Source organism: Mandrillus leucophaeus, unplaced genomic scaffold (genome assembly GCF_000951045.1).
Source record: "Mandrillus leucophaeus isolate KB7577 unplaced genomic scaffold, Mleu.le_1.0 Scaffold221, whole genome shotgun sequence".
Lineage (NCBI taxonomy): Eukaryota > Metazoa > Chordata > Mammalia > Primates > Cercopithecidae > Mandrillus > Mandrillus leucophaeus.
Genome location: NW_012102266.1, coordinates 1,881,215 through 1,903,188, shown reverse-complemented (window position 1 = coordinate 1,903,188; position 21,974 = coordinate 1,881,215). Strand labels below are relative to the sequence as shown.

Genomic DNA, 21,974 nt, shown 5'->3' with positions numbered 1-21,974 from the left:
ACTTATTTGAACTTGGCAAAGCCGCAAGAATTTAGAACTTGGAATGTAGTATTTAATAGGGAAAATTTAATATTTTCCCATTAAGTATCAGTACATGAAGGTATAATCATAAAATCCTGAGGATTTTAAAATGAATTTTGGCATAATGCAGTAAGAACATTAATTTAAGAAGTCTTGGTCTGTTATCATTACTCTAAGGATGCATTTAAAAATCATTTATTTTGTATCTTCTAAATAAAAGGCACCAAATGAAAAAGAAATCCGTCCTACATTCCACCATAGAATTAGCATATAAATGAGCATGAGCCTCTGTGTTTTTCATACTACCATAAAAAGAAATAAACTCAATGAAAATGGTACCCTCATTCACTGAAACACATACATGTGCAATTTTCATAAAGAATGTTAATCTTCAAATTCATAGAGTTAAATTTTCTTACTATTGATTGATTTCCTTATTCTCTTGACAGGTTACATTCATATGTACCCTATTTAAATTTAAAAAGTAGCTGCACATATTGAACTACACAGACCTATCTGTATATATGCATAAAGTAGGTTGTGTACGTGCGAAGGCATGAGCAGAGAGAAATCACTCCTAATGCTTTGTGTGTAAACCACATACTTTGATCTTCTCAGTGGGGTGATGGAATTGCATAAATCCAACAAGTCATTCGCTAGCATTCTCTGTGCAAAACGACAAATTCAAAATAGCTGAACGGGGAGACTACCAATTCTGTGGCTGACCCTCATTAGGACCACACTCTAACTGTGCTCTAACAGCACAGACACATTCACATTACACATCTGGACAATTCTCAAGTACACCCAAACACTTCAGAGGTCTTCACTGAGACTTCAAAAACCTTCATATTTGAAATTCCCTTTTCCTTAAGTTACTAAGACCACCTGCTGTTTGATGATTTATGCAAAAGTTAAACTTCTGCCTGTAGACTTAGGATGGTAAGTCATGAAGCTGAAAGTGTTTTGAATAGTTTCATGTCAACTGAGAGAATATATGGTAATGGGTATTTGAATCTGCTAGAGTGCAAGCAGAAAGCAACTATTTCTCCCACAGTCATTTTGCATATTCTCTCTTGACCCTAGGAAATCTCATGCAATTCACACAAGTTTTCCCATCCCCTTCAGATAAACAAAATGTCCACTGAAATCTAACAGCCTAATCTTTCATTCAGTTAAAGCTTCCCTTCTTCCTAAGGTGAGCATCCCCCAGGCTCAGAAGCCCTCGGTAATGAAGGGGCATGGCGTCTTCTTTCTTCCATCTTTCCAGTCCTTTCTTTCTAGCTGGTAACTACTATGAGCACTTTCGAGGTTGCAGTAAGGAAGTGAGAGGACAGGTACCAGGAACAAAGATCTTTCTTGATTATGGAGCTATAATCTCCTGGACTTTTCCTTCCCAGTTTCCATTGCTGGTGCTTTCTCATCTCCTGTACCTCTAAATGTTGAAATGTTCTAGGGCTCAGCACTTGGACTTGTCTATCAAAATGCCTCCCCTGACTGACTTTATCTAGTCTCATGGCTTTAAAGACCAACTCTAAGTTGAAGACTTCCAAATTTATATTGCCAACCTTGCCCTTGCCCTTGCCCTTGAATTTGACTCATACATGCAATTACAAATATCTATCTAAATGTCTAACAGATGTCTCAAATTAACCCTGTAAAACTGAGCTCCTGAGACGGAGCAGGGACCCCTTGTAGGGGCCTGAGCTTCTGCCACCCCTGCCCCCCACCACCGCCCTACCAAGCACGGAAATAAAAGACAATCTTTAGTTCCTTCGAGAGAAAGTCCATGCACATAGCTAGTCCTGAGAAGTAAATGAGCCACTTAATAAGAAAGAACGTTATCGTAGCTTAAAACAATAACAAAGGAAGTTAGAAAAATGAGATTTTTGTTCTCTATAGAAACTAAATATAGTACCTTAGCATTATATCCCTGTGTGGTTTTTCAGAAACCCAGACCCCCACCAAAAGGATCTGCTGGCACACAGACCTCAGATCAAAGGGAACTGAGGATTGAACTCTGACCGCCATTGTTTGTTCTAAAGTTCTTCTTGAGGGACCTGGAGAAAGCCATACTCGCATGCCAGAGCTAACATTCTTTTCTGCTGATTTCCAAATTTTAAATAAAGCTGCTCTTTATTAACCAATCGCAAATTGGAAAATATTTGACTCTACCTATGGTTTTGTAGCCCCTGTTTCAAGATACCCAGCCTCTTTCAGTCAAACCAATGTATACGCTCCATGTATTGATTTATGACTTTGCCTGTAACTTCTGCTTCCCTGCCTTTAGAAATCCTTACCTAAAAGCCGTTGGAGAGTTCAGGTCTGAAGCACGAGCTGCCTGATTCTCCCTGCTGGGCACCCTGCAATCAATGCCTCATTTTCTTTTGCTGCAATCTCGATGCCAGTGTTTGGCTTAGCTGCACTGGGCAGGTGAACTCAAGTTTGGTTTGGTAAACATTCCTGATAACTTTCCCCTTCGCTATGTTCTCCCCACAGATGTTCTCCATCTCAGTTAATGGTAATTTCAACCTTCAGTTCTACAAGCTTTGAAATTACTCAATTTTTTTCCTCTCCTACCCCACAACTGATCTGTCAACAAATTCTGCTGGCTCAGCCTTCAAAATACATCTGGAATTCAACCACTTCTCATCACTTTTACCACAAAAACCCCTGGTCCAAGCTACCATCAACTCTCACTTAGATTATTGCAGGAGCCTCCCAAGTGGTTCCATGCTTCCCCACTTGTTCCCTTATTATCTTGTTACCATCCAGCAGCTGGAGTAAACCTTCCAAAATGAAGGTCAGAATATTCTACTTCTTAACTGAAAACCTCTAATGGCTCCCATCCTTGAGAATTCAAACTAAAGTCCAAAGCATGCACCGTGGCTGGCAAAGCCCCTCCCCATTTGGCCCTGGACTACATCTCTAAAACCATCTCTTACTAAATAGTCTCCTCCTTAGTGCTCAGCTCCAGTCACACTGGCGGAGCTCCTAATGGCGTCCCCTAGACACTTCAGGGGTACCTCTACCTCAGGGGCACTGCGCTTGCTGGCCCCCATTAGGAATTCAGCCCTGGCTTATCACTTTACTTCCTTCAGATCTTTGCTGAAATAAGGCTATGTCAGTGACTTTCCCTGGTTGCCTGTTTAAAATTCCACACCACATTAGCATTTTATAGGCTCTCATCCTGTTTTATTTTCTTTCTGACATAGTACAGACTTTAGTTGTTTACTGACTGTCTCTTGTCTCTATAATGTAGCCTTTTTGAGAGCAAACACTGATTTATTTTGTTCATTACTCTGTTCCCAGGGTCTAGAAGAGTGCCGGAACTCCATAAATATATTTTTGTATGAATGATTCTGGTATCAGTGCTGTCTGGGTGTGGCAGGTCCAAAGCTTCCCTGCCACTTTATTAATATTTTGAGAATCGTCCCAATCCTCAGGTCTCTCACCTCTCACAGATGATTCTAGGGATAACAACTCCTCTACCTGGCCACTCTCATCGACCCCAGGTTCCTGACAGCTCATCCTCATGCTGGGATCAGCCACCCTCCAGGTAGTGTCATGGACAGAGCCCCTCTCGGGACAATTCAACTCATCCCTTTTCTGTGAGGCCCTCACCTGGCAGATGGGAAAGTCACATGCCTGCTGCCTTTCAAACTCTGGAAACACAGAACAGCCTTTCCAGGTGTGAGTCAGGCTGTACTCCCTACTTTCTCCCTCTCCCACACTCTAGTTCATGGATGACACTTTTCAAAAAAGATCCCCAATACCATTCTCTTCAATCTCCTTAAGGATTCTCTTTTTACACAGCTTGGAGGTGAGCGATGGGCTACTAAAGACAAAATAGTCTTCCCCTTCCTTTCATCATTTCCGTTCTCCCTCCTCCCACTCCTACTGCCCACTGGCGATACAAATACTAAAGACAATGGTTTACAGTATAGTAGTATTCCTAAAAAAAAAATGCAAATGAAATTTTAATTATCTTCTTAAAGAGGAACAGATTTGAGAATATATTGTATTCATGAAATCCACACCATTTTTTAATTCCAGATAGAAATATTAATAACTAGCCACTACTAATAGCGTTCACACATACTAGCATAAAGGATCTATACACAATGCAACTTTACTTTTTTTTGATGCAAAACATCAAAATAACAATCTTCCATCTTGAAACTGCAAGGAAAATAAAGATATTGAAGAAATATTTTAAAATGTATAATCTAATATCACATTAATGCCAGGATACTACACTTCCTGTTTTGCTTTACTTGTTAATTATGAGAAATGTTTTTTTCTATCACAGTAAATTAAGAAAAGCATTCCATGTGGGAGAAAAATTATGATAATTTGTGAAAGGTGATATGCTATGAGTTTATTAAGCTGAATTAATTTCTAAGCCTACAATTAAATTTTTACAGTATTGTTTCACTAAAGCATAAATGAGAACTTTTTTTCTTTTGCAAATTTCAAGTTTTCTATTACAAAACATCTTCAAGGACTACAAATCTGTTGTACTTAGAATTCAACAAAACAAGAAAGCAACCTCTGAGACTTTTTTCACATATCATTTAAAACACTTTTAAAAATTATTATATTTCCTTTCCTGTGTGTTACCTTCTAATATTTCGGTCATTTTTCTATTAGGTGTTAGCCATTTTCTTACCTATTCCTAGGTGTTTGCCTTTAATTTAGCCCTTTGCCTTCAATGTTACTTGCAAATATTTTCTCTTTGGCATTTTTCTTTAGATATTCTTTCTGATGTCTTTGCCAGTAGAAGTTTTTTCATTTTTCATTTTTTTAAAACTTTTATGTAGTTGAATATATCAGTTATTTTCTTTTATAATTTCTGGATTTTGAACATAAAAGAATTCCCTTATGCTGTATTATTGTACATTTATTATTCTATCTTTTTAAAATTTAAGTCTTTACTTTTTAGTTATATTTGGCTTACTTCATTATTGTTTTACATTCACATTACAAACATAGCACTATGTTTAAAGCACTTCCTTTCCTGTTCACGTTCATGTCTAAAACAGAACCTATTTATGTCTAAGCCTATAGCAGTAGTTGCTTATATGTTTTCTCTTGCAAAATCATATTGAAAAAATAAAATACAGGCCAGCGCGGTGGCTCACACTTGTAATCCCAGCACTTTGGGAGGCCAAGGTGAGTGGATCATTTGAGGTCAGGAGTTCAAGGCCAGCATGGCCAACATGGTGAAACCCCATCTCTACTAAAATCACAAAAACTAGCTGGGTGTAGAGGCACAGGCCTATATTCCCAGCTACTCGGGAGGCTGAGGCAGGAAAATCGCTTGAGTCTGGGAGGTGGAGGTTGCAGTGAGCTGAGATCCCGCCACTGCACTCCAGGTCTAGGCGACAGAGTGAAACCCTGTCTCAAAAATAAATAAATAAATAAATAAAACAAAACACTGATTGCAATAGCACGAACTTCTCTTCAAGTGCCACACTGACTCATATCCCATGAAGTATACAGGTAGACAAACTCATAAATATAGAACAATCTGAAATGATTTTGATAATGTTGAGAGAATTTCATGTCTTCTGATTTTAGGAATGCCCAGGTTTTAACAGCAGTATAGACAATAGTAGAGAAGATTAGAAAGAGAAGTAATATAATGAAGAGTAGAAAAAATAGGAGGTGATAATTGGGAATAAGTAAGGTAGATATACAAAGTAAAACAGTAGAGCCAAATTTATGGTTATCTTAGCGGGTCATTCCTTTCCCTTTGGAACTTTCTGGCAAAAATAACAAGATCCTGAGTTCCTGCTTGACAACACTTACTTTGAGAATTACAATTGCTTTCTAATACAGCAGTCTCTCCTTCTCTGGGAGATATGTTCCATGACCCTCAATGGATGGCTGAAGCCATGCATGGTACTGAACCTGACTGCTGTCAATCAGGAACACATTTCTGTTCATGTCTTCTACCCCAAATTTAGTGCTTTTTCCATTTTTAAATAAGTGCTTAACATGTACTGTGGCCATAACTTTTGCAGTTGGAGGTACAACATCAAAACCAGCACAAATTTCTTCTTCCCTCTTTGCAATTACACAGATAAAAAAATCTGTTCTTACTGTAGAGCTTAGTAACTTTAGCATATGATTTTTTTGCCTTATTAAGTCAAGAGCTTTCATCTTTTCATTTAAAAGGGGGCACTTTACACACTCTCTTTGGTATATCTGAATCATTACCATCACTACTCTAGCACTTTGGGGCATTATTAAGTAAAATAAGGGTCACTTGAATACAAGCACTAAGATACTGTGTCAGTGAATCTGATAACTGAGGTAGCTACTGAGTGACTCCTAGGCAAGGAGTGTCTGCAGCATGGACATGCTGGACAAATGGAAGATATACGTTTCCAGCACAAGATGTTATTACCTTACTGAGAATGGCACGCATTAAAACATATGGATTATTTCTGGAATTCGCCGTTAAGGTTTTTGGACTGTGGTTGACAGCAGGTATCTGAAACTGTAGAAAGTGAAACTGCAGATGAGGGGGACTACTGTAATAATAATGATAATCATAAATCTTACAATGATATGTCCCAAACTCCAATCATTTAAAAACTTCACCTCCATACCTATTGTGATACCCTGAATCACTTAAATTACATCCCTCTTAATATATTTCTACACGTATACTCATTTAAAAAATTTAACATGAACTTTGGGCTAATCAATAATATTTTCAGGAATAACATTCAAAAACATATAGTTTTGATGCACTGGTTATATTTTTTCTTAAAATTTTTTCTTATAGCTTATTACTATTAAAATGAAACCTATTGGTCCATGGGCCACTTAAAATCAACTAGCCAGTCATTGAGAAAATAGTGGTAAAATTAAGTAAAATGGAGACCATTTGAAATACAGAGTAAGAATAGCGAAATCAAGAACAGGAGTTGAAAAACTGCAGCCCACTGCCTGTTTTTGTCAGTAAAGTTTTACTGGAACACAGTGTCACTCATTCATTGTATTGTCTATGGTTGATTTTGCACTACACTGGCAGAGTTGTCTATTTGTGACAAAGACAGTATGACCTGAAAAGTCTACAATATTTACTATCTGGCTCTTCAGAGAAAAGTTTGCGAGCCCTGATCTAGAAGGACTGCATTTAGTGTTTGAATCTAGAAAGACTGCATTTAGTGACTGGCTAGATGATTTTAGGTGGTCTGTGGACAAATAAATTTTATTTTAATAGTAATAAGTAAAAAAAAAAGTTTTAATAAAACTAGTATTTTATTTTGACCTGCATTTAGGGTGCTATATTAGTCTGTTTTCACACTGCTATAAAGAGCTGCCTGAGACTAGGTAATTTATAAAGAGGTTTAATTGACTCCTAGTTCTGCACTGCTGGGAAGACCTCAGGAAACTTACAACCATGGTGGAAGGAGAAGAGGCACATTTTATATGGCAGCAGGCGAGTAAGCCTGAGACTGAGCAAGAGCACGGAAAACTGCCTTATAAAGTCACCAGGTCTTGTGAGAACTCATTCACTATCATGAGAACAGCATGGAGGAAACCACCCCCATGATCCAATCACCTTCCACCAAGTCCCTCCTTCAACATGTGGAGATTATGGGGATTAAAATTCATGATGAGATTTGGGTGGACACACAGTCAAACCATATTAGGTGGCTCAAAAAAAAGACGTTAGGGGTTTGCTCCAATTTAAAGAAATGACACTGGAAATCAGAGCATTTGGGTGAGGTTTACACAACAAACGTAGGTCAGGATCTTATCTGGGAAACCACTTTCTAAAAGAAGGCCTACTTCCTCTATCAGAGGATTGGAAAATGATGGTCAGTATGCAAGTTTGAAGTTAGACTGCAGTACTAAAAGATAAATCATTTTTACGACCCTCTCTTTTACAAACTTGTTATAACGTTCAAATACTTAATATTGATTTTGCAACATAAGAGGATTTTACCATAATCCTTAAAACAGTTAAGAACAACACAAAAAGCAATTTTCTTCCATGTAATAAGACATAATAGATTATTATAACACTTTATTACTAATGGGAAAAGCGAAGCTTTGGTTTATAGTCACATAGTCCCGGTAGCATTTCTGAGAATTTGGAAGATGAAACCTATAGCTGAAGAATATGTTTATGCTTCAGATTAGCACCAGCTATATGGCTAGTTAAATCAAGTCATGCAAATTTAATTTGATAGCATACAGCTGTTGGTTAATAATGCCCAAATTCTCCTCTGCCATTCACCAAAAGGCACAAACCTGTAACCCAACCCTTCATTTGTCCTATGTTAGCTGCTGCTAGACTGGGACAAAAATATACCGCAGATAGTTTTATAATTAAACTGGAAAATACACAGTAATATGTAAACTACGAAACCACAGCCCTCTAGGAAAACTAAAGCTTACATAAAAGCATAGCAACTCAATAACCAAATGACATTAAAAGAAACTGTCTCATACTATAACTAAATTTGTTTATTTATATTGATTTTATGTCTTCTGAAATAAGGGCTCTTTTAAATAGCTGTCTTGTGGAAGCAGGTAAAACAACTACTGGCACATGGAGAAACCATTTACCTAACCTTGTGACCAATACAGCAGGTGACTAGAACTAAAATTCTCGGAATCCTTCATATTATTCTTAAAATATAATTATTTGTACTAAAATCAAGTAAAGACAAAGTATGGATGAGAAACACTATATTAAAATAAGAAAAGTTTGCATTAAGATAAGGAGATTTAGTCTGGGACTAAGAAAGAAAGGCAATTCAAGGATTATCACAGCTTTGTTTATTTACATCCTGCCATAATATACTCCCAAGGATGCATCTAAAAGAAATGATAGCCCATAACATTTTTCTACAGACCTTCATACATTTTTCAATGCCTGGCAGTGAATAAAGTGTGTGTGTATATGTATACATATACATATATATATATATATATATGGGCAGTAAGTGACAGCACTGGCAAGAATTACAGTCTTGGATCTAGGTATTACATTTCAAGTTTTGTTACAGTTTTATTTGACTATAGCAGAATTTCTTTAGAGTAGACTAATTTCTTTCAGGCATTGAGCCAAGGTAATTTGTGAGATGGAGAAAGGTTCTCTCTCTCTCTCTCTCTCTCCTTCTCTCTCTTCCTCCTACCCTTCTTCCCTGTCCCTCTCCTTCTTTCTTCCTCATTTTGTCAACAGAATATAAAGATACATATGAATATTATAGAACTTGCATTTTATTTTGGCCTGAATTATTGTTTTTTCATTTCCACTATGAAATGGCTGTTATATGTTAAGCAAAATAAAAATGTATTGAGTAATTATTTAGTAAGTGAAAGGGAGGTAACACTGCAGATACCTTTTTCCTCTAATGCCAAAGTTCAGCAAAATGTTCATCTGATCCTTTCATTCAGGGTAGAATAGGTTTTCCTATCATTAACACACATCTAATTTTATGTCTCTGAGAAAGATGTTTTGGAGGCTCTCAATTTTTCCAGTCATCTTTAGCAGACACTGAATTGCAAGAATCATGTGAATTACTTTACCATGCTTTTCTTTTTCATAATTTTTAAAAAAGAATTTAAACATACAATGGCAATGGGGAAACAACATTGGTTCTCAACATTTGGGATTTTTTTCCTGAATCCATCAAAGTGCAATTTCCTGACCACTGTCTTATGTTAAATAAATCAAGCCCTCTGGGTCTTAACTCTCCATTGCTATAATTTAGGTGGAACTGGAGCAGGGGAATAAAGACAGGTTGAGACCAGTCAGGAATTAATGGATACCCTAGTTCCACATTAGAAACTGTACTAAAAGTCGTCATTGAAATGACACATCAGAACTCTTCCACAATTAATGTTTGCTATCCTTGTCTTTAACAAAGACCCAAAGTGTCAGATGCTTTATATGTTATGCATAAAAACCTTAAGGAGAAAAGACCATTATTATCCCTATTGTAAAGATGCAGGCATTAATTTCCTTGAGATGACACAATTCTTATGGGGTGCAGCAGGAGCACAGATGGACATTTGGGTCCCAAGTCTCAGATTGCTGGCCACTATGTTCTCTTCCCTCCCCAAATTTATTTCCTGAATTTTACTGAAAACTTAAATTGCAATTTTTCTCTATAATTTTCCTCTTGTTACTGGGATAAACATGTTTGAAAATACAATTGATTTTTAAAAAGTTAAAATGTCATCTGGATATTTCAAACTTTGCTCCAGATTCACAATCCAAATCAAAGCCAGTCTTCACATGCCAAAGATTACCTTTTGCTGAATAATTTTCTTTTGGAATATGTATTTTTTCACAGATTTCTTGTTCATGACAATGATGTTACCCACTGTGCCTCAAATAAAGATCTCTTTCTGGTCTAGACTTTTATAGAAACCTATGCGTGCCACTTTCCATGTAAACCACTTTGTTTAGGTTGAAATTAAAGGAGTGATGTCACTTCAGTAATTCCCCATGAAATATTGCTGTTAGTTAACTAATACTGTTAAGGTGCTGTCCAAGATGCTTAACACATGTGTTTTACTAGTGCACGCCATTTGTGGGAAGAAACTGAAATAGTTTAGATTGGCAACTTCTGATAAATATGTTAGGAGGTGCTAAGTGCTCATTTTGCCTCGTATGTCAGCTCTGAGCTGCTGTTTGGCTGCCCCTCTGGAGTTCCTATCACTCTTCCCCGCTGGTCTCACTTTCTTGGATGCGACGTTTCCATTTGTGAAACACAGCATGGGCTTCTAAAAGTCAGACTAAAAATATCACTGCTAGTATGCCCTTTCCAAATAGTTTATAAAAGCATACATACTTCAAATTTCCATTTCATATTTTAACTCTTAATATATATTCTCCAAATGACTCTGCACTAAATTTCCAAACTACTCTATGCTCTGCCTCCCAACATAAATGTATCATAAAAAGCGATTCCTTAGTGCAAAGAACTTTCATCGGATTACAAGTAATTGTCTATTTACATGAAGAGAGGAAAACGGTAACCCTGAGTGGTGTCATTTCTGCTTAGCACAAGTAAGAAAAAGTCAAAAAAGGCTTTGATTCTTAAACCCAGTAGCTCCAGTTAAAAAACAAAACAAAACAAAAAAAACAACTATGGAAACGTTAGCAGTATCTTTGTTCTGGTCATCCAACACCTTTGTTTGCTGAATAGCACTGGCTAGGAGCAAAAGCTCTGGAGTCAACCTAGCACACTGGAATCCTGGCCCTGCTGTTTCACATCCATATAATCCTAAGAAAGTTACTTGGCCTTTTTGTGCCTCAGTTTTTTCATCTCTAAGGTGAGTTAATAATAGTAACTAACCTCACAGCTCTGTGGTGAAGATTTAATAAGATAACCCATGTAAAGTAGTTTAAATATTGTCTAGACTGTAGTAAATGTTCAATTAATACAGCTTTTATTAATTTTATTTTGGTACATATATCCTGCTGGCAGAGTCAGGCAAAAAAAAAAAATAGTTCAGATACAATATGGTAAGTGAGGAATAAATTATTTGTGATGGGGGCAGAAAGCAGGTCTGAGTGTAGCCACCCTGACTTTCTTATTCAAGAGACAGAGAATACGTATGTTTTAACTACCGTGTTATAAATTAAGTTAAGATGATTTTCATGGTATATAAATGTATGACCCAAAAAGTGTTATCTGTTTCCAGTGTTAGCAATCCCCTTGCTTCACTCTCCATTTTAATGTGTAGTTTTCCCCTTGAGAATGTTAATGGATTTATTTTTTATTTATTTTAAAATTAATATACTTTACCTAATATGATTAAGAGCAAGTACTTTTCAGTTTAGTACAGAAAGTTTATTTTCCATGGTTTATCTAAGCAGAGTTGGAAGAGCAGCAGAGGAGACTGTGCCAACAACTTTTATGAGTTTCATGAGCATAAATAAATATATGTGTTGTCACAAATCTCAAACAACAAAATGCTGTGTTAATGGAACAAAGCTGAAAACTCTTCAAAATAAATTGCAAACAACCCTCTGCCACATAAAGAGCCATTGAAGGGAAACTTTCCAATACAATGATGCTCTTTTTCTGCCTCCCATGTAAGCCAGGAAAGAATAACTAGCTCAAGGAATGTTAACGAAGGTATAGTCTGGAAGAGGGGATCACGCAAGGACATCTGGCTCCTGCTTGTGCTTTATCCACACGGACTGAAATTCAAATGAAAATAATTTATTGTACAAAAGGAAAACACTGAGCCGTCTTCTAATGTACCATTTCATATTATACTGATGTGTTCTCCTTCCCTTCTTCATTTAAATTAAATGGATATTTAAATTAATGGATATTTGAACAGAGGAAGTTAACTGAAACAACCTTCTCTTTGCATGTGAAGAAATGGTTTATTCCACCAAAGAATCATTTTACCCGCTGTAATAGAGAATTAGGAAATTAGATTTGGGAACCAAACTGGCACAGCAGAAATAAACATGGCTGCAGGGAGCATCATGAGAGGTGTTTTTGAGATTCGGGACCCTAACTGAGCAAAGGGGGAACATAACTGGTTCTCCTTAAAGCGCACACACACACACACACACACAAACACACCACATACACACATACACACACAGAGAGAGAGGAAAAGGGAGAAGTGTGTATTTCCTTCTGCTTTGAGTTCAGATTTACAGCTTACCTAGTTGTCTATATCTGAATATGAGGGGAAAAAAAGAGTCGCAGGAGAATGAAACAACATAAGCCTCCATGATAGATAATGACAGATATGTTTCAAACATTAAGTCAGGAGATGAATGCTGCCCCCAGTATTATGACACTTTTAACAAAAACTATATATACTCAAACTTAACTTTTTTGGCAGAACAAGCCTTTCAGAATAAGATTTCTGTTAAGAAGACATCCCAGTGAATGAGCAGAAGACATTTCTTTCTTTCAGCTAAAAAGCAAAGGTCCCTGACCTCAGAAGCACTACCTGCAGGTGACCAAAGAGGAACCATGACACAGAAGATCTAACCATTTCAAACTGCATTTAAATGTTTATGTGCTCTTGGTCTTTCAATGGCAACCAAAGCAAAAGTAAATTACTAACAAAATGAAAAATGGTAAGATGAAGCAAAAATTCCTTTGGGGAAGACCAGTAGCTTCTTTCCAAATTCAGTTTTAACTCTGGGCCCAAATTTTACCTTGCATTTGGACTTTCAGCCCAAGTCAAATAAATTAACTTATTATATATCCTACTCCCAATTAAAACATATATTTGGAGCCAACTAAACTGTTCTAGGCTCTGGGATACAGTACTAAAGACAGAGGCTCTGCCCTCAAGGATCTTATTCAAGGGTTGGAGTGAGATAGTTAACAAACAAATACACACACACAATATCAATAACATAATGTTTAATGATTAATAAGCTAATTGCAGTTTCTTGTTAAGGATATCACCATTTTCCTAATCACTCAGATCCAAAATACTGAACTTACTTTTCGTATTTCTGAACAGACCTAGTAACTTAAAGACCAAAAAAGGTTTTTTAAGATAATTTCATTGCTGTGTGAACAGAAGTATGAAACGTGCTACAGTAAAAACAGGAAGAACATCATCTTAAATCTGCCAATAGTACTATGTTTTATATTCGCATATAAATTAATAAATTAAAATAAATTAAATTAAATTAAAATATTTTACCTTTGATAGCTGATCAAAAGTAATTGCAATAGTTACATTTTTATTTAAAGCAAACATTACATTTATGGCAAGATTTTTACAGATACTACATTATCCATAAAACTGACAATTCAAAACTCGCCACTAAGTGTGGCAACTGTTTACAGTTTTTCCGATGTATTATACTACCGATTACATTAAATAGTTTTATATAAGCAAATACCACTTGTTTTATATAAAGAAACAGTATTACCCAAAGAAAATTGAAAATAGCCATTTTTAAGAGATATTTAAATAAATATGACTTATACACAAGTCAGGCCTTCATAAAACCTTTATATTTCAAATTCTAATCACTACTTCTTCCAATTCTGCTATTCCCCACCAATCCCAAATATTAAATCACATAATTATTTCTGGGCAATGGTTAAATGGATTTGGCTGCCTGGGCAGGAAGTAAAGAAAGGCACGACTGGATTCAGGGCTTTGGGTGGTGCCTACATGCTATCAATGTCCCTCTTTCCTAAAGAACATAGGCAAGTGGTGAATAAAGACTTGCACTGTCTTTCTCCCATGTCTGACTTGGCTCTGTATGTTGCTTTGATGAAATGTAACATAGAAAAGCCTCATTCCATTTTTAACTAAGAAGAAATACATGGTTTGATGTGCATTAGAGATGTCACAACTACTATAATCAGTCAGTGACTGTGCCTTCTCATCTATAATCAAACTTTGTTTCCAAGTACATCTAGTTTAGATATTAGTCTAGAAGTAAAAAGTGAAAGGGAGTGAGAAAATTTTAAGCAACACAATCAAGTCATAAAAAGCCAGGAGAAAAAAATACAAAAAGTGGCCAGGAAAAAGCGGCATAACCCAGAATTTCTGCAGATTCCTGAGTTTTTGGTCTAATGTTTGTCCTTCTTCAGGTAATTCAGATATTTTTTCACATCTTCCAAATGTTACTTTCACCTTTCCCACTACAGGCTGACTTTGACTATCGACAGTGTATTTAAGTGGTATAAGATACTTGGGCATTCCTGTAAACAATTTCACAGAGAATTTATTTGATCCTTAAAATAATCAACTACTTTTTAAAAACCTTCTTCTTAGAGGGAGCATGAAATTAATCTGTAATTATGTAAAATGTATATAACTATAACAATTAATTTGGAGCTTAGTATACATGAACCAGGGCAAATGAAAAAAAAAAAAGCATAGGATAATACACGTCCCAAGGATTTATAAGATTACGGTTTCTGGCGTTGAAACAATGGCATACGTACCCACATTCTACCTCCTATGAAATAATACAGTTCATATTACTGTTTATCTTCCACAATTAAACTTTAGATTTTGCCGCTTCCCATTTTCTTTTTTACAAAGATGAATGCAGCTGTTTACAACCAATCAACAAACAGTAACTCAAACTACTTTTAGAAAGAGGAAGAGCAAAAGACTTAATTTGAGTTGACGATAATGCTTTTCACAAAAAAATGAGAACAGTTACACACTATTGCCTTTAGAAAACCACCTTAGATGAAATAAATTTATTTAAGTAACGTAACTGAAAAGATAAACATTATATCAAAACTACTAGAATCATCAAAACTATTCTAAATATCCATGATCATTGAAGCTACATGCACTTAGAAACTTCTTGAATTTGATAAAAATGATACAGGTTTTGATCACAGATATAGATAACAAGTAAATTTATTCTATTTAAGGACTGCTAATGTAACTTACATTTCAATATTATAATCCATATTTAATATTGCAGGAAAGTATTAGGTTTTTTGATATCTTTATTTGAGCAAGTTATTTTTTATTAAGATATTTGTGGTGGTAATTCCCAAACCATTCCTGAATCAATAATTCATTTTAAAAAATTTGGTAGCCAAACAATATTCAGTATACCAATTAGAATATTTCATTTTATAATATATGACATGGTGCCAACTACTAACACATCATTTACACATGATACTGTATTTCACTTGGACTTCTTATCTCTATCTCAATTTTCGTTTTTGAAATAACTTCATAAGTGAAATGGAAAACTACTTCATTAAGGAGAAACATAAATGGTTGGATTACTCCCATTGTCACTGCAACACAACTGAGATAACAAAGGAGATGCAAATGCTCATCGACTCTTTTCAAATCAAACCCACTAAGGCTGTAATACACAAATACAAAACTACTCTAGGGTTAAACCTATGCTTTCGTAGTAGATAAAGAATTTTAATTGTGACCAATAGTCTTCAAAATTTCAAATGAAGCCATGTTTTTCTTGCATTAAAGTCAACAATTAGGCATGTTTCCCAAAGTAGAGAGACTCACCTTCACATTTCTGAGTAGTTTCACTCTGCTTGTGACCAGCAGGGCATCTGCATTCAAAAGAACCCACTGTATTGATACAGTTTCCTCCTTGGCATATCCCTGGGATAGCCTGGCATTCATCAACATCTGCAAGAAGAAAACAACTTAAACACAGATGACACTGGTTTTCAGAATATCTATACTTTTTTTTTTACTATAAAAACTTATATAAACTTCCTTCTAAGAAACTCAGTTTTTCTCAAGAGAGTGGGGTTAGAGAAGTAAAATACCTTTGTATGCATATGTTTTACTTCATGTAAATGGTATCAAGTTATATATCTTAGTTTGTTTTTTAATTTTCCTTTTAGAATTTTGTTTTTAAGATCCATCCATACTGTTATGTGGACAATCTGTTCCTTCAGTTGACTGCAGAACACTTCTTAATCTGTTTCCTCTCCTGATCATGGGCACTTAGTTTAACTTCTCAAAACCTCAGTGAATGGTACAGTGAATGTCTCCACTACATTTTTTTGTGGAGCTGAATGACTATGGACCTTGAGGACTCAAGGAGACTCTTTACCATTTTGCTGTAGAGCCAGAGCAGAATTACTAGATCATAGGGTATACATGTAACTAATATGAATAGTGTTCAGTGGTCCTTCAGAATGCCTGCAGGAGTCTTCACACCACTAGCAGTCTATACAACTCTACGGTTCATGAAGACACCTGTATTTCTTCTTTCCTGCCAATACATGATATTACAATCCAATATCCTAATGTTCTTTTTTTTTTTTTAGACTGAGTTTTGCTCTTATTGCCCAGACTGGAGTGCAGTGGCGTGATCTCGACTCACTGCTACCTCCACCTCCCGGGTTCAAGCGATTCTCCTGCTGCAGCCTTCCTGAGTAGCTGGGAATACAGGCATGCACCATCATGCCTGGCTAATTTTGTGTTTTTAGTAGAGACGGGGTTTCTCCATGTTGGTCAGGCTGGTCTCGAACTCCCGACCTCAGATGATCTGCCCACCTTGGCCTCCCAAAATGCTGGGATTACAGGTGTGAGCCACCATGCCCGGTCTCCAATATCCTAATTTTCTTTGGCCTAATATTGTACAGGAATATTATTACTTTACTTTTCATTTCTCTAATTACTAGCTCCTATGCTTATTAGCTTTTTTATTTCCTCATGTGAAAGTTGTCTATTTATATTCCTTGAACACTCTTATATTGGAATTGTTGTCCTCTTACTCTAAATTTAAAATTTCAGTTTTAGACTTGAAATTATCATCCTACCCTTTAAATTGCCTATTAATTTCATCCACATAGGAACAAAAATCCTTAGTATTGACATAATAAAATTCATGAAGCGTTAATAAAGAATTTTCAGACTTTAAATGTAAAGGGAAGTTCTTCAGGCAAAATAAAAGTGAGATTAAAATTCTAACCTACACACAAAAAATGAAAAGCAGTAGAAATGGTAATGTGTTGATAAAGTATATTTTCTAATTTTTTAATTAACCTTAACAGAATTGATTTTTCCAAGCAACGACAACAATAATGAATTTTGGATGTTATAACACATGGAAGTAAAAAGCATAACAACAATAACACGAAAAATTGAAGAGATAAATGGTACTATTGTAAATTTATTACATTATAAGTGAAGTGGCATTATATTATTCGAATGTAGTAAGTTAAATACGTATAAACACTAAAAAAATAAGCAGAAGTATAGTTAATAATCCAATTGTGGTGATAAATTGCAATACAAGAATATACACTATTAATCTAAGAGTCAGGCAAACAGAAAAAGAGAACAAAGAATAGGTGAGACAGACATGAGATAATAAATGACAGATTTAAACACAAAAAATTGATAACTGTATAAGATGTCAGTGGTACGAAAAATCCCATTAAAAAGTCTGACTGTCAGATTTTTAAAAAGCAAGACCCATTTTAGGTTGCCTACAAGAAAACTACTTTGATATCTTAAAAAGTAAAGGGATGAAAAAGATATGTTAAGAACGCAATCAAAAAAAAATCTGGAATAGCTATGTTAATACTACAAGTAGTACTCATCACAACAAACAATATTATGTGTAGATAAAAATGGACATTGCATAATGACAAAGGGGTCATTTCATCAAGAAGATATGATAATGCTGTCTAGGCATGATTATAAAGCATTAAACACCTGGAGCAAGGGTAATTTCAGCAGATAAAATTGAAAACAGAAATAAATAACCTGCAAGTATGTGGAATTTCCACATTCTTCTCTTAACTAAAAGAATAAGTAGACTGAAAATCATCAGGGATACATTAGACTTGAACCATACTTTCAACCAACTTGTCCTAGTTGACATTTATAAAATATTCCACCTCACTTAAGCAGAACACACATTCTTATCAAGTGCACACGGAATATTTATCAAGAAAGACTATATTCTGAGGCCATGTAAAAGGTTCATTAAATGTAAAAGAAAGTTAAAATAATCCAAAACATGTTCCCCAAACACAACAGAGTTAAACTGGAAGGTAATAAAGGAAAAAAATCTGGAACAACCTCAAATACCTGAAATTTAAGCAACATACTTTGAAATAATGCACGGGTCAAAGAAGAAATCACATGGAAAACTAGAACATATTTTGAATTAACTTAAAATGAAGATACACCATATCAAAATTTGTAGGACGCAGCTAAAATGGTGCTTAGACGTAAATGTATAGCATTAAAATGCTTATAGTATAAAAAGAGAAACTTCTTAAATCAGTGATTTAAGTTTCCATATTAAGATATTTTAAAAAGAAGAGCAAATTAAACCCAAAGTAAATGGAATCAATAAAATAATGATGAAAAAATACAAAACAAACAATAGAGATAATCAATTACTATAAAATGTGGCTTTTGGAAATACAAGTAAAAAACCAGTCGATTTGTATAATAAACACCGTATATGAAAATAAATATATAAATTTACACAAATTTGTTACAATCTATTCAAACTTACAAGCTTACATAATAGATTTATTAATGCTATATACTTAATTACAAAATAACATATCTCATTGCAACAAATGTTAAAGATACAGAAAATAGAAAATTAAAGAAATAACCATTGATATAAATTTGCTTTTGTCTTTTCACTTTTATTCACACACATATTCAGAATGGTGGTCTGTTTAGTTAACAAGAATGAAACCACAGTATATGTGTTTTTCTGCATCTTGTTTTTCTTCATTATAAAATATTTCATGAACACATCTCTGTGTCAGTACATATCAATTTGCCCTATTAATTTTTGGTAAGCTCAAAAGTTCTGTGTATCTCCATGTGTAAATTAGTGAATTCAAGCCTACAAATTATTTCTTCCTCCTATTAGCTATATCTATTGAACCAATTACAACAGTCCAAAGTATTTTTTACTGAATTAAAGTAGATTTCAGTATCTTATTAAAGGATACATGATGTAAACAAAAAATCAACTATGAATACACTATATGGCAAGAAATCTATATACTGAACATTCTAATTCAGCACATTTTAAACCTCATTATTATTGTTATTAGTATTATTTTTTGAGACATTATTATATTTGCTCTTGTTGCCCAGGTTGGAGTGCAATGGCACGATCTTGGCTCACTGCAACCTCCACCTCCTCAGTTCAAGTGATTCTCCTGCCTGTAGCTGGGATTACAGGTATGAGACACCTCACCCAGCTAATGTTGTACTTATAGCAGAGATAGGGTTTCACAATGTTGGTCAGGTTGGCCTCGAACTCCTGACCTCAGGTGATCCACCCGCCTTGGCCTCCCAAAGTGCTGGGATTACAGGAGTGAGCCACTGCGCACAGCCTTAAACCTCATTTTTAAATGTACTACACTCCCACTCTCATTACAGTGTGGTATAAAAGAGCTCTAGAAACTTGTTCTCCTGGCAGATAAATCAGAGAAAAAATATCATGGTAAAAGCTGAAAAATGAGACCAAGTCTATAAAACCTTAATATTATTCATAAAATTGTATGCTGCATACAGACTGTAGTAGATTCAGTGATTTTTCAAAAAGAAAAACAATCCAACATCATAGGATTTATTTTGTAACTGCCTAAAAAGTATTTTTTTTAGAAGGAGAACGAAACCCTTATTTTTGAAGTCTCCTAGACTCTGCAGTTACGTAGAATTAACTTCTTTTAGTTAGATCAAGTTAGCAGTTAAAATAAAAAAGAAAATTTAAAAGAAATCATATAGAAATAACCAAGAAATAACCAATTTGGAACTAGATATGCTCTTTATAAAAAAGCAAGCTTCTAGCCTTCAAACTATGCAAGAATTTCTACATCTGCAAAGTCCTATCACAAGCAACTACTAATGATTGATTAATTCTCCAGTGACCAGACTGTACAGATGTATCTTGGTTTATTCCTTCGATTCAGGCAAAAACTTACTATTTCTTTAAATTTTGAATTATTCCAAATCACATGTAACAATTTTAGAGAACACAATTATATATTTTGAAACTTATACTTTATGCAATAACGTCAGTCCATGTCTATTAAGGTTAAAAACAATGTAACAAAGCAGAAATAATTCTAGTTTATAACCTCATTTATTCTCCAAATTCCCCAAGCAAATTTGTTCTAAAAAATTAAACTTATTTTATTACATAAATTATTATTAGATGATATATTATTTTTAGTTCATGTCCAAATATGGAAACTATGTGCATGCAGTATTACAGGCATATAAAAATGGTTCATTTAATTTATATGTGTAGGAACCAGGAGACATAGAAATTACTACTGTATTTCATAGTGTGTTTTTTAACTTTTCTTGTTACCAAATTAGATCCATTTCTAATTTTAATTTTTTTACATTGAATTTGTTTTTTCTTTTTAATTTTTATAGTTTCAGGGATACAAGTGTGGGTTTGTTAAGTGAATATATTGCATAATGGTAAGGTTTGGGCTTCTACTTAACCCATTATCCAAATAGTGAAAACTCAATAGGTACTCAGTAAGTAATTTTTCAGACCTCATCCCTCCTCTCAGCCTCCCTACATTTGGAGTCCCCAATGCCTATTATTTCCATTAGTAAACAGGAATTCTTATTTATATACTCTGTAGATATTAACACATAATATTTTATTTCTATGAAAACAAATGTCTAACTTTAAGGACAGCACAACTAAAGAATAGGTCTATTTCTATTTGGAATCTGAGACATATGGGGTGTCCTCGCAATCATTTAATATGGCCTGATTCTGGCTGAATATCTACTCATGTATGATACACAAAATTCAAACGTTAAAATGATCATCAAAACAAGTATATATTGATAACTTGATATCTGCAGGACCCTGAAATTGTAATAAGAATAGACCATGGTTCTATCTCGATCTTATCTCAACAAATGCTACCATCATGTTCCAGCTGTTAAAATCAGAAGCCTAAGAGAGAAACTTGGCATGTTCCTCTCACTTATGTCATATCACCTCATCAGCAACAACTGCTTACTTTCTAAGAATATCTCAAATCTTTCCTTTGCTACTACCCAGTCTCAGCCTCCATCAAATAGCACCTGGACTACTGCAGGAACTTTATAACTGGCTTCTTGGCATCCACTCTGGCCTCCCTATTGATGTTCCACAGAGCATCATTGTTTTTAATTTCCTTGAGATAAGAGAGAAGTATATAAACTTTGCATTTATTTGGGTAGTAATTCTTTGAAGCATGTTCATACCTGCCTTTTGCTTATGTTTTTTTTTTTCCAGTTTTTATATGCAGGCCTTTCTCTTTATTATTCATCTCTCAATGCAGCCATTTCCTGCTGAAATGCAGAGTGGGGAAGGCTCAAAGGAAATGCATTGGTTTGAAACTTCTGCAAGGCATAGTCCTCAGTTTGTCACCAAACTCCTCCCCCAACTTTTTTCTTCCCTTGAGCATCAATTTTCAACTTGTCAGTTTGTGGTGTGACACTTA

At 35.0% G+C, this 21,974-nt stretch overlaps 1 protein-coding gene across 1 annotated transcript in view; it reads right to left on the bottom strand.

Annotated features, from left to right (window-relative positions):
• FBN2 (fibrillin 2) overlaps positions 1–21,974 on the bottom strand; it is a 285,975-nt gene that overhangs the window by 165,092 nt on the left and 98,909 nt on the right. Inside the window, exon 7 of the mRNA XM_011981192.1 lies at positions 16,021–16,146. Within this exon, the coding sequence (XP_011836582.1) occupies positions 16,021–16,146 (126 nt within the window). The remainder of the gene's footprint in view (positions 1–16,020; positions 16,147–21,974) is intronic.